This window comes from Mobula birostris, chromosome 1 (genome assembly GCF_030028105.1).
Source record: "Mobula birostris isolate sMobBir1 chromosome 1, sMobBir1.hap1, whole genome shotgun sequence".
Classification (NCBI taxonomy): domain Eukaryota; kingdom Metazoa; phylum Chordata; class Chondrichthyes; order Myliobatiformes; family Myliobatidae; genus Mobula; species Mobula birostris.
Window position 1 is genome coordinate 201,558,575 of NC_092370.1, and position 14,384 is coordinate 201,572,958.

General features: G+C 43.1%; 1 protein-coding gene across 4 annotated transcripts in view; it reads left to right on the plus strand.

Moving 5' to 3' along the window:
- gnpnat1 (glucosamine-phosphate N-acetyltransferase 1) overlaps nt 1–14,384 on the plus strand; it is a 51,392-nt gene that overhangs the window by 23,331 nt on the left and 13,677 nt on the right. For all 4 annotated transcript variants that reach the window (XM_072268886.1, XM_072268879.1, XM_072268860.1 and 1 more), the window contains one exon: nt 13,600–13,780. In XM_072268886.1, coding sequence (XP_072124987.1) covers nt 13,627–13,780 — 154 coding nt within the window. In that variant the 5' untranslated portion in view covers nt 13,600–13,626. The remainder of the gene's footprint in view (nt 1–13,599; nt 13,781–14,384) is intronic.

Below are 14,384 nucleotides of genomic sequence, written 5' to 3' on the forward strand. Positions count from 1 at the left end.
CAGCTATGTAGCTAATAAAAACAGTAATCCCATGAGTGCATTCATGTTCTTCCTGAGTACTTTCACACAATACAGACCACTTTTTTAGTAGAATAGCAGGATTGTTAGTCTTGACCAAGTAACAAAAAGCTTACCAAGTGGAGGTTAATTATAGGGGTGATGGTAATAGACTTTTGTTTTCTCACTAATGTCTTTATAAGTTCCTCTCGTGCTTCCTAGTATCCCAGTGGTTAAACCTGTCTCTGCAAAGGTAGAGGTGATGGTGGATTACCTAAAACAATGGTCCCCAACCTTTTTTGCACCGCAGACCAGTTTAATATTGACAATATTCTTGCGGACCGGTGACCCGGGGGGGGGGGGGGCGCGGGTGTTAATCACGACTGGACTATAGGTGATAAGTCAACTATAAGTCACTTATCAGTGGCTAATACACTCAATTTTGTTTCTAAAAGGGTTTATCAAACGAATTTAATATTAAACACAGCGCATATTTTGCTCACATGAATATAGTGATAAGTCAATTATAAGTCATAAGGGGGTTCCTTATGTCCAGTCTATTCCGCAATTTAGTTTTGGTTGCATTCATTGCAGAAAACTCCGCTTCACAGAGATATGATGTTGGAAATGGAAGCAAATTTTTCAGTGCTTTCATGGCTATCTCAGGATATTTAGCCTTGACTTTGATCCAGAATGCCGGCAGAGATGTTATGTCAAACATACTTTTCAGCCCACCGTCATTTGCAAGCTTGAGGAGTTGATCATCTTCCTGCGCTGACATGGATTATTCACCAGGGACATTCACAAATGGGTTACAGACCTATTCCTTTGCACGTCTTGGGTCATTTGCGGTTGGGAAGTAACACTCAAATTCTGTCAACACTGAAGAAAGGTGATCGCGCACCAGCTGTGAGAAGGACAGTGCAGCCTCAGTCTCTCCTAAATTCCCAGCTAATGTTGGGAACATGTCAAATATGCCCCTGTCCGCTCGCTGTCCCCACAGTTCCAGTTTGGCTGTGAAAGCAGACACTTTATCTGCTAACTTGAGACAGTTGTCATTCTCCCCTGAAGTGACAAATTGAGTTCATTGAGCAGGTTGAAGATGTCACACAGATCAGCGAGTTTTGCTATCCACTCCTTGTCACTGAAGTGTGCTGTCAGTGGTGACTTTTTTCCTGAAAGAAATCGATGTAGCTGCTCTCTTAACTCAAAAACCCTGGCCAGGGTTCCCCTTGATAGCCACCTGACTTCAGTGTGTAAGAGAAGGCGTTTGTGCTCTGCACCCATTTCCTCACAAAGCTGCTCAAACAGATGTGAGTTAAGGGCTTTTGCTTTGATGTGATTGATAACTTAAACAACGTCACTCAGTACGCTGTTAAGATCAGGTGACATTTTTCGGCTAGCCAGCATTTCCCTGTGTGTGACACAGTGTGTAGACTGGCATTCAGGAGCAACCTCTTTGACTCGGGTAGTGAAACCAGACTCATTAAGCTGTTCCAAAAGTTGTGCTTCAATGTCGTCAATTCTCCTTGAAACTGTGGTAGCTGAAAGAGAAACCTGTGCCATCTTGTCAGCTGCAGCTTCTCCCAACAGTTCACGGCACGTGTCCTTGGCAGCAGGCAGAGTCAATTCTTCACCAACAGTGAAAGGCTTCTTAGCCTTAGCAATACGGCTAGCCAGTAAGTACAACGCTCTCAGAGCAGCAGCATTTGTGGAGGTGGTGGCACTCAGCACTTGCTTCTGTTTTGCTTGCTCACGTTTTTTCCGCTCAAAAAAAACTCAGCGGGTTTGTCTTTAAGTGCAGGGTGCTTGGACTCAAGGTTCCAAAGCAGTTTTGAAGGCTTCGTTGCCTCATTAGACAGCTTGTCTCCATATATCACACACAGGGGGCTTGGAGCGTGTGAGTCACTGGTTGCAATAAAGCCATATTTTATGTACGACTTGTCGTATTTTCTGTTGAAGGAAGCTTTATTTGCAGTCTCGGCCTCAGCTGTCTCTGCATTATCATCATCGTTAGGCCTTCTATGTCCCCTGCCATCTCTTCCAAAGAAACTCTCAAGCGACATTTGTTTTTCACTCATCGAGTAGTTGTAGGTTAAAGACCGACTGATGTCCTCGCGTGGGTAGTGACCTTGCATGTGTTCAAGTTCAACAGTGGGCGTGACGGGGAATGAGGAAAGGTGCAGCTGATACATATCGTTTCCTCGCGGCCTGGTAGCACATGCTTTGCGGCCCTGTGGTTGGGGACCCCTGACCTAAAAGATCCAAAGCCTGCATACAGAGTTCTGGAATATTTGTTGTGGGGGGTGGGGGGAGGGAGAAAAAAAACAAAATAATGGCCTTAGCTGAAGGGAGCCACCTTCGTTCTGAAAATCCAGATGAAGGGTCTTAACCTGAAATATAAACTGTTTCTTTTAGTAGATGCTGCCTAATCCCTGACTTCCTCTAGTCTTTTGTGTGTTGCTCCATTATTCTCAAAATCCTGGTTCAGGAAACAAAGCAGGAACTTTGTAGTTGTCTGAAATTAGAAGTAAAGAGAATGTTGTATATTAGTATTTACTTTCCTCTTGGATATCAATTCCACAATACTTGGGCAATCTGGTATTTCCCATAATGCATTGGATGTAGATTAAATGTAATCAGTTCAGCTGGATGTGATTTGTGACTTGCTTAAAACCTTTTATGTACCTTTGCAGACATAAGAAGCCATCAGATCTATACACATTAGACACAATTTTCACTTGTATCACAGGAACTGGTTTACATCACCAACGCCAGTTATCAGAGTTGCAAATAATTGCATATCTCGTATAACCATCTAGAGTCACACAATAACTCTGTAAATGTTATCACTGATAGTTACACTGCTACAGATTTCAAATGTTTGTGCACGAGTTCTGATGAAGGGTCTGTGCCAGAAATGTCGAGTGTTTATTCATTTTTGGGCCAGATGGCACCAGCATACAATGCTTCCTTGGTTGACATTTTCCAGATAGCTCACAAAATTGTCAGTTTTACTTTTACATCTGTTTTTCACATTAAACGTGTTTCTGGGACTGCTAGTGCCTACAGTTTACAGTTTGCAGATTGTTTGAGTGATCTGGCACTTTGCATTCTCCAAGAAGATTCTGGGAAACGAGCTTGTACTCAAATGACCTCGATATTTGACTCCATTTTGCCAGTTAAAGCGCTCATTAATTGCTGATTAAAATGTTGAGGAAGATTGATCCATCAAGACAAATCCAGAAGGCGAGTGAAGGTTTAGCACTGAATGCCTTCCTTTTGATTGCTGCCAGAGAATGTGTCTGTGAGCAGCCTGTCACTATGTGGCTCATGTAGCAGCCAGGTAGGCCTCTCTGCCTCATGTGATGTCGGTGATATCGGAGGATGGTATTGCGGTTTTGCATTTATGGATTGGGCTATTGCATTTATGGACTGTGGACATTTATAGACTTGTGGTTTTATGTTCTGTGTTTTTTATCACCCATTCCTTTTCTGTTTTATTGTGCAAGGGGATGGTGCTTGGGGTTGCTGTTCTGTTAGCTTTTTTGTGTGGGGGAGGGATTGTTTTTTGGAAGGTTGATTTTCCTGTTTTGTTTTGTGTGTGGGGGGAAGGGGGTTTTGGGGGTTGACAATCAGGATGTCGTTCTTTTTTGTGTGTGGGAGCAGTGGTTTTGGTGTTTTTCTCTGATGACTGTCGGATTTTTGTTTTGTGGCTATCTGGAGAAGACAAATTTCAGAGTTGTATATGGATACATGCTTGGATAATAAATGAACCTTTGAATCTTTGATGCTTGACCTGCTGAGTTCCTCCAGCATTTGTGTGTTGCTTTTGGTTTCCAACATCTGCAGAATTTCTTGTGTTCATATTTCTACACTTGACTTTGAATGCCAGTGAATAATGGGAGAGTAAAATACATCAGAAGATTTCTGATTTGAATTCCCCAGATCTCTACAGTGTTGGTGTTACATGTACATTTGGATTATGGATGATGATTGTTAGAAATGTTTAACTGTGGTTCCTTGAAGGATAAGGGAAAAATTATGAGAACAAATTAAGCTTCTAAGAAACTTTTATTTATTGGTCTTATTTATACTCCTAATACTTTTTAAAATTGATTTTTGTTCAATTAGTTTATTTTTGATAAGAGTGCTATAATATTACAACTGACCAGTCACAAACTAGTTTTTTGTGCATTACTCCATTATTCTGGAAATCCTGGTAAATGAAACAAAGCAGGAACTGTGAGATATGAAAGACTATAGTTGCCTGACATTAGATTAGATTATGAAGACACGCAGTCCTCTTTTATTGTCATTTAGTAATGCATGCATTAAGAAGTGATACACTATCTCCTCTGGTGTGATATCACAAAACACAGGACAGACCAAGACTGAAAAAACTAATAAAACCACATAATTATAACATATAGTTACAACAGTGCAACAATACCATAACTATGAAGTCCATGAGCACAGTAAAAAGTTCAAAGTCTCTCAAGTGTCCCACGCCTCATGCAGACAGGAGAAGGAAGAAAAACTCTCCCTGCCATGCCCGACCACAGTCCGAATCTGAGTCATCCGAAAACTTCGAGCTCTGATCAGCTCTCTGACACTGAGTACTGAGCGCCATCTCTGTCCAAACGATTCGACCTCAATCTGGGTCGCCAACAGCAGGCAAAGCCGGGGATTTTGAGGCCTTCCCTCTGGAAGATTCCTGACCACGCAGTCACAACAGCAGCAAACTGGTGTTTCAGAAATTTCTCCAGATGTTCCTCTGTGCTTTTGCATCTGTTTCCATCAAATCAGAATTGTCCATGACCCCTATTTAACGGATACGATATCAATTTTCACCAGAAGACTGCGCACGTGCGGCGCGCTGCTCTCTCTCTCTTAGATTAGATTCAACTTTATTGTCATTGTGCCAAGTACAGATACAAAGCCAATGAAATGCATTTAGCATCTGACCAGACCAGAAATGCAAAGAATAGTGTTATTTACAAAATAACTGCGAATTTTAAAAAAGTGCTACAGCGCAGAAATATAAATGTACTGAGGCAGTACAATACGAATGCAATACTGCTTAGCGCTGTGATGTGAGGTTCAGCAGTGTCACAGCATCAGGGAAGAAGCCCTTCCTGTGCCTGCTGGTGCGGGAGAGGAGGCTCCTGTGGCGCCTACTGGATGGGAGGAGAGTAAAAAGTCCATGGTAAGAAATTAGAGAATTCTTTGTCTCACAGTATCCTAATGAAGTGTTTTTGACACCTTCATACAATAATAGACTAAATACAAGTTGCCAATCACTATGATTCTGCTTAAACCACTCACAACCAAGTGTTTGAAGTTCAAGAATAGTTTGTTTAGGAGTGTCCTAAGTAAATCACTCTTATCAAGAGACAACATGAAAGTTCTGTTATATTTGATATTATCAACTCTGAAATGTTCCCTCACAATTGACACTGATTCACCCTGATCTATTTTTGTAGAATTACAGCTTTCTTCACAATTGTAAGTTTTACATGCTTTCTCTCCGTATCACTTTGAACAACACTATCTTTGATCTTTTCTCCTGGGATATAAAGTGCAAGTATATTAAATTCATAATAGCAGTGCATAGTGATCATGCCCATGATTCGTTTCAGTAGAAGTATAGAAAAAGTAAAGGTTTTGATTATCCATAATGGGGGGGAAATTGAGTGTTACAATAAACTGGCACAAGAGAGGAGTGAAAGCCAGTATCGCTTAGCTTGACTTGCTGAGTTCTGGCAGAGCAGACTGAGTTGTGTTTGTATGGAAATTTCATTCAGGGTGAAATCTATATTGACTTGAACTTGGAAATATTTTAATGAAATTCAGTTGTTTTTAAATAGACAAAAGGTGTTTATAGAAAATATTTTTCTTAGTGCAACCGGTAACTGAAATGAACTGTTAATTATTCTCAAATTGTAATGCTTATTTTAACGTAAAAATTATGTGTTTAACTCATTGTATTTTGCATTTGCAGTATGTCAATATATTGCCATGTTCCAATAAGTGTGAAAAGCAAAAATGACGAGATTAAGGAACTTTGGTTGTTGATTTAATGAGAACAAAGGACATATATAGGGCAGGTATAGACAAATCGGATCAGGTGACTCTCTTGAAGAACAGTATGTTATAACTCAACTGTAGGGTGGGTTTAAACTAAATTGCAAGGGGGATGGGACCCAAAGCGATAGAGCAGTGAAAGAAGTGCATGGAGTTAAGCCAGGTCTAACATATAGAGAGGCTTTGAGGAAAGAGAAGCAGAATAAATGGTGTAAAGGTAGAAGGGCTAAAGTGTGTATACCTCAATGCAAGAAGCATCAGGAACAAAGGTGATGACCTGAGAGATTCGATACATACATGGAATTATGATGTAGTGGCCATTACAGAGACTTGGCTGGCACCAGGGCAAGAATGGATTCTCAATATTCCTGGATTTTAGTGCTTTAAAAGGGATGGGGAGGAGGGGTGGCATTGCTGGTCAGGGATACTATTACAGCTACAGAAAGGGTGGGTAATGTAGCAGGATCCTCTTTTGAGTCAGTATGGGTGGAAGTCAGGAAGAAGAAGGGAGCAGTTACTCTATTGGGAGTATGCTATAGGCCCCCTGATAGCAGCAGAGATACAGAGGAGCAGATTGGGAGGCAGATCTTGGAAAGGTGCAAAAATAACAGGGTTGTTATCATGGGTGACTTTAACTTCCCTAATATTGATTGGCAGCTGATTAGTTCCAAGGGTTTAGATGGGGCAGAGTTTGTTAAGTGTGTCCAGGACGGATTCCTGTCACAGTATGTGGACAGGCCGACTAGGGGGAATGCCATACAAGATCTAGTACTAGGTAATGAACCGGGTCAGGTCACAGATCTCTCAGTGGGTGAGCATCTGGGGGACAGTGACCACCACTCCCTGACCTTCAGCATTATCATGGAAAAGGATAGAATCAGAGGACAGGAAAATTTTTAATTGGGGAAGGGCAAATTATGAGGCTATATGGCTAGAACTTGCAGGTGTGAATTGGGATGATGTTTTTGCAGGGAAATGTACTATGGACATGTGGTCAATGTTTAGAGATCTCTTGCAGGATGTTAAGGATAAATTTGTCCCGGTGAGGAAGATAGAGTGGTAGGGTGAAGGAACCATGGGTGACAAGTGAGGTGGAAAATCTAGTCAGGTGAAAGAAGGCAGCATACATGAGGTTTAGGAAGCAAGGATCAGATGGGTCTATTGAGGAATATAGGAAAGCAAGAAAGGAGCTTAAGGGGCTGAGAAGAGCAAGAAGGGGGCATGAGAAGGCCGTGGCAAGCAGGGTAAAGGAAAACCCCAAGGCATTCTTCAATTATGTGAAGAACAAAAGGATGACAGGAGTGAAGGTAGGACCGATTAGAAATAAAGATGGGAAGATGTGCCTGGAGGCTGTGGAAGTGAGCAAGGTCCTTAATGAATACTTCTCTTCGGTATTCACCAATGAGAGGGAACTTGATGGTGAGGACAGTATGAGTGAGGTTGATGTTCTGAAGCATTGATATTAAGGGAGAGGAGGTGCTGGCGTTGTTAAAATACATTAGGACGGATAAGTCCCCGGGGCCTGACGGAATATTCCCCAGGCTACTTCATGAGGGGAGGGAAGAGATTGCTGAGCCTCTGGCTAGGATCTTTGTGCCCTCGTCCATGGGAATGGTACCAGAGGATTGGAGGGAGGCGAATGTTGTCCCCTTGTTCAAAAAAGGTAGCAGGGATAGTCCGGGCAATTATAGACCAGTGAGCCTTGCGTCTGTGATGGGAAAGTTGTTGGAAAAGATTCTTAGAGATAGGATCTCTGGGCATTTAGAGAATCGTGGTCTGATCAGGGACAGTCAGCATGGCTTTGTGAAGGGCAGATCGTGTCTAACAAGCCTGATAGAGTTCTTTGAGGAGGTGACCAGGCATATAGATGAGGGTAGTGCAGTGGATGTGATCTACATGGATTTTAGTAAGGCATTTGACAAGGTTCCACATGGTAGGCTTATTCAGAAAGTCAGAAGACATGGGATCCAGGGAAGTTTGGTCAGGTGGATTCAGAATTGGCTTGCCTGCAGAAGGCAGAGGTTCGTGGTGGAGGGAGTACATTCAGATTGGAGGGTTGTGACTAGTGGTATCCCACAAGGATCTGTTCTGGGACCTGTACTTTTCATGATTTTTATTAACGACGTGGATGTAGGGGTAGAAGGGTGGGATGGCAAGTTTGCAGACGACACGAAGGTTGGTGGTGTTGTAGATAGTGTAGAGGATTGTCGAAGATGCAGAGAGACATTGATAGGATGCAGAAGTGGGCTGAGAAGTGGCAGATGGAGTTCAACCCGGAGAAGTGTGAGGTGGTACACTTTGGAAGGACAAACTCCAAGGCAGAGTACAAAGTAAATGGCAGGATACTTGATAGTGTGGAGGAGCAGAGGGATCTGGGGGTACATGTCCACAGATCCCTGAAAGTTGCCTCACAGGTAGATAGGGTAGTTAAGAAAGCTTATGGGGTGTTAGCTTTCATAAGTTGAGGGATAGAGTTTAAGAGTCGTGATATAATGACGCAGTTCTATAAAACTCTGGTTAGGCCACACTTGGAGTACTGTGTCCAGTTCTGGTCGCCTCACTATAGGAAGGATATGGAAGCATTGGAAAGAGTACAGAGGAGATTTACCAGGATGCTGCCTGATTTAGAGAGTATACATTATGATCAGAGATTAAAGAAGCTAGGGCTTTAGTCTTTGGAGAGGAGACATGATAGAGGTGTACAAGATAATAAGAGGAATAGATAGAGTGGATAGCCAGCACCTCTTCAGGGCACCACTGCTCAGTACAAGAGGACATGGCTTTAAGGTAAGGGGTGGGAAGTTCAAGGGGGATACTAGAGGGAGGTTTTTTACTCAGAGAGTGGTTGGTGCATGGAATGCACTGCCCGAGTCAGTGGTGGAGGCAGATAGTGAAGTTTAAAAGACTACTAGATGGGTATATGGAGGAATTTAAGGTTGGGGGGGTTATATGGGAGGCAGGGTTTGAGGGTTGGCACAACATTGTGGACCGAAGGGCCTGTAATGTGCTGTACTATTCTATATACTGTGTATTCTGTATACAGTAAATAGCAGGGATCCAAGAGATGTTGGTATACAAATGGACCTTGAGTCCAAGTTCCCAACTCCATCAGTGTCGTGATGAAAGGGTAGTGAAGAAAACATTTGGAATGATTGTATTCATTGGCTGAGGTGTTTGTTGGGTAGAAGAGTTGAGCTGTCGTTGCAGCTGTGAAAACACTGGTTGATGTATTTGGAGTATTGTGTACAGTTCTGGTTGCCACATCACGGTAAGATGTTTAGAGTGCAGTATAGATCATTATAGAGATTTATAAAATTGGGCATAAAAAGGGTAGATGGAGTATATTTCCTAGGATGGAGGGGGGTCTAAAATTAGAAGGCATTGTTTTGAAGGTGAATGGGAGGGTTTTTACACAAAGCTGGATGAGTATGAAACATCACACATCAAAGTTGCTGGTGAACACAGCAGGCCAGGCAGCATCTCTGGGAAGAGGTACAGTCGACGTTTCAGGCCAAGACCCTTCGTCAGGACTAACTGAAGGAAGAGTTAGTAAGAGATTTGAAAGTTGGAGGGGGAGGGGGAGATCCAAAATGATAGGAGAAGACAGGAGGGGGAGGGATGGAGCCAAGAGCTGGACAAGTGATTGGCAAAGGGGATATGAGAGGATCATGGGACAGGAGGCCCAGGGAGAAGGAAAAGGGGAGGGGGGGGGAACCCAGAGGATGGGCAAGGGGTATAGTCAGAGGGACGGAGGGAGAAAAAGGAGAGTGAGAAAATGTGTGCATATAAATAACAGATGGGGTACGAGGGGGAGGTGGGGCATTAGCGGAAGTTAGAGAAATCAATGTTCATGCCATCAGGTTGGAGGCTACCCAGACGGAATACAAGGTGTTGTTCCTCCACCCTGAGTGTGGCTTCATCTTTACAGTAGAGGAGGCTGTAGATAGACATGTCAGGATGGGAATGGGATGCGGAATTAAAATGTGTGGCCACTGGGAGATCCTGCTTTCTCTGGCGGACAGAGTGTAGGTGTTCAGCAAAACAGTCTCCCAGTCTGCGTCGGGTCTCGCCAATATATAGAAGGCCACATCGGGAGCACCAAACGCAGTATATCACCCCAGCCGACTCACAGGTGAAGTGTTGCCTCACCTGGAAGGACTGTCTGGGGCCCTGAATGGTGGTAAGGGAGGAAGTGTAAGCATGTGTAGCACTTGTTCTGCTTACAAGGATAAGTGCCAGGAGGGAGATCAGTGGGGAGGGATGGGGGGGACGGATGGACAAGGGAGTCGCGTAGATCCCTGTGGAAAGCAAGGGGGGGGAGGGAAAGATGTGCTTAGTGGTGGGTTCCCGTTGGAGGTGGCAGAAGTTAAGGATAATAATATGTTGGACCCGGAGGCTGGTGGGGTGGTAGGTGAGGACCAGGGGAACCCTATTCCTAGTGGGATAGCAGGAGGATGGAATGAGAGCAGATGGGTGTGAAATGGGGGAGATGCATTTGAGAGCAGAGTTGATGGTGGAGGAAGGGAAGCCCCTTTCTTCAAAAAAGAAGGACATCTTCCTTGTCCTGGAATGAAAAGCCTCATCCTGAGAGCAGATGCAGCGGAGACGGAGGAATTGCGAGAAGGGGATGGCATTTTTGCAAGAGACAGGGTGAGAAGAGGAATAGTCCAGATAACTGTGAGAGTCAGTAGGCTTATAGTAGATATCAGTAGATAGGTTGTCTCCAGAGACAGAGATAGAAAGATCTAGAAAGGGGAGGGAGGTGTCGGAAATGGACCAGGTAAACTTGAGGGCAGGGTGAAAGTTGGAGGCAAAGTTAATAGGGTCAACGAGCTCTGCATGCGTGCAGGAAGCAGCGCCAATGTAGTCGTCGATGTAGCGAAGGAAAGGTGGGGGAATACTCTCCTTTTTCTCCCTCTGACTGTACCCCTTGCCCATCCTCTGGGTTTTTCCCCCCTCCCCCTTTTCCTTCTCCCTGGGCCTCCTGTCCCATGATCCTCTCATATCCCTTTTGCCAATCACCTGTCCAGCTCTTGGCTCCATCCCTCCCCCTCCTGTCTTCTCCTATCATTTTGGATCTGCCTCTCCCCCTCCCACTTTCAAATCTCTTACTAGCTCTTCCTTCAGTTAGTCCTGTGGAAGGGTCTCAGCCTGAAACATCGACTGCACCTCTTCCTAGAGATGCTGCCTGGCCTGCTGCGTTCACCAGCAACTTTGTGTGTTGCTTGAATTTCCAGCATCTTCAGAATTCCTCATGTTTGAGTATGAAACATAATGCCAGAGGAGGTGATAAGACAGATACAATACAATGGAGCATATAAAGGGCATTTGGATAGCTACTTGGATTGGAGGGATGTGGTTGAATGAGATTAGCATAGATGGATATCATGGTGGTCCCTTTTCTGCTTTGTGCAGCTTTATAGCTCTAATGTAAGAGAGAAATAGTAAGAGAAAGGAGAATCCTGAAACATTCTATAATAAGGAAAGAGGGGATTTCCTTGCAAATCAAATTGGTAATCTTTGTAAGGCCAGGTGACAAGTGAAAGGCCCTATGTGAATATTTATCGACAGTGGATTTACAAAGAAGGACAAGGAAGAAAGTGAGTTCATGGAGGGGTAAATGGATAATCTGGAGCAGGTGCATATTGAGAAGTGTCTGTTAAATAAATCCCTAGAGCCAGATGAGATGTATCCCATGTTTCTTCGGGAAGCAAGAGAGGAAATAGCCGCGGCTCTGAAGGAAATATTACCATCTTCAGCAGCCATAGTGAGGTGCTAAAAGACTAGAGGCTGCAAAGGCAAACCAAGGAGCAGCATATTCATGAGCTGTGTGTTGGTGGCAGAGAAATTATTGGAGAAAGTCCAACAGATAGGGTTGGCTCAGATTTCTGTACACTTGCAGAGGCAGGGATAATTAGTGTGGATTTGGGCAGGTGAAATCTTGCCTCATTAGTTTGGCTGAGTTTCCTCCAGGTAACAAATGAGACTGAAGGTATGGCAATAGGTGTTGTATATATGGACTTTAATAAGGCGTTTGAGGAAGTCCTGTTTGGTAGGCTGACCCTGAAGATTGAAGTACACAAGAAGCTGGCTGATTGGATCCAAAATTGCCTTTATGGTGGTAGGTAGAAGGCAGTTGTGGAAGGATGCTTTTCTGATTGAAGGTCTGAACAATGGTGGTTCATAGATCTCTTAATATCTCTTCTTTCAGTTAGTCCTGATGAAGGGTCTCGGCCGGAAATGTCGACTGTGCTTCTTCCTATGGATGCTGTTTGGCCTGCTGTGTTCCACCAGCATTTTGTGTGTGTTGCTGGTGTTTCATAGAAATTGGTTTATGATAAATTGGACATGAATGCCAGAGGTATGATTGGTAGTTTATTTAGAATACAATGCAGAACAGGTCCTTCTGGCCCATTGAGCTGCACTGCCCTATCCTAATGGCAGGACCATGTCCAGTGACCAGTTAACCACCTAACTGGTACATCTTTGGAATGTAGGTGGAAACCACTACACCTGGACAAAAAGCCGCATGGTCACAGAGAGAATGTACGTACTCCTTGCAGGCATTGAACTCTGGAGCTGTAATATTATTGCAGTAACTGATACACTACTGTGGTGTCCAGTTTGCAGATGACTTAAAAAATGGTGGTGTTTTGAATGGTAAGGAAGGATACCTGAAGCTTCAGCAGGATAGAGATATGATGGAGAGTTCAGCTTAGTGTTGGCAAATGGAATTAAATCTCAGCAACTCTGATATAATGTGCTTTGGGAATCCAGTAGGGGTAGGATTTACACAGTAAGGGGCACTAAGGAATGCTTGGTAACCTGAAAGTGCAGCAGAGCTAGATAGGGTGGTGGTGAAAAGGGCATATGGCATGCTTGTTTTCAAAGCTTGGGATAAAGGAAATTATAAAAAATGCTAGATTACGACTTTACAAAATACTGGTTAAGTAGTATTATGCAGTTCTGCTTGCCACATAATAGGAAGGATGTAATTGGCAATGTAGAGTGCAGGGAAAGTTCACCAGGATGTTGCCTAGATTGGAGAACTTTGACATGGATGTGATAAGCCAAAGGGTCCATTTCTATGTTGTACAATTCTATGACTCTAGTATGCACACTATTTGTTGAAGTTGTATCTCTTGTATTTATTACACAATGTAAGTGTTCCAAAATACTGTAAAAACATGACATTCTATACTGTTATCCAAAGATGCTGCCTGGCCTGCTGAGTTCCTCCAGCATTTTGTGTGTCTTGTTTGGCTTTCCAGCATCTGCAGATTTTCTCTTGTGATTTTGACTGTAAAAATGCCATTACAAAGTGATGATCTCTCCTCAAATTTAATTACCAGGAGAATTTATTATTTTAGAACTGAGCCTGTTTTGCATTTATCAGTAATCATGACAAAAATATCATTTTAAAATCACTAAAAAAAAATTCTTTTCACTTGACTGCATGTTGTTATATCTGTAAAGTCTCAATTTTTTTCAGTTTTGTGTGTTTCTTTTAAACAGTGTATTGATTTATGTGCTGCTTGGGCCATGATTCTTGACGATACACCCTTGTTTGACCCCACCTTATTGAGTGAGCTGGACTGGAATCAAAATATGGTGAAATTCTCGCCTGAGATTTCCCCAGTGAGCCCAGGGGATGGACTCATTCTGAGGCCTCTCTGTACTGCAGACTTCAACAGAGGTACTGTTTAAGCTGTAAATCTATCAGTTGCCCACAGATGTATATTAATATGATTGCTTGTGAATGTTTGTAATTTTGACTGAAGTGTTCTACTTTTAGTCAAAGAATCCATTGAACTAGTTTTAAAAATGGGGTTGGCCATTTTGAAAGTGCTTTCTTACAGTCCAATTTTTTTGAAATTATTTTGAATAGCAGATATTTTCTTAAATGTTTATGCAAATAAGAATTTTTTTTGTCAGTTTATTTTTCATCTCCTTTTCCTATTCGTATATTTAGCTCCTACTTGTGTTAAACCTTACTTCTAATTATTACCGGTTACCCGATGCAAGAACACACAGTACTAGGGAGGATAAAGCAACAGCTTTTTATTAGTAGCTGGCTACGAGAGAGAGCCCTCCTTAGGCACACACAGGGGGCCCATACCAGAGGTCTCTCTGCCAAAGCACAGAGACAGAGTTTTTAATACCATTTTTGTCACGTACGCAGGAAGCAATTTTTTAACTACCCCCATAGTCACACACCCAGCAACTGTGGTATTTTGAGACAAAGAACCCTTAATCACCCTAAAAGGCAGTCAAGCTCAGACAACTGGGACAATGTGTGC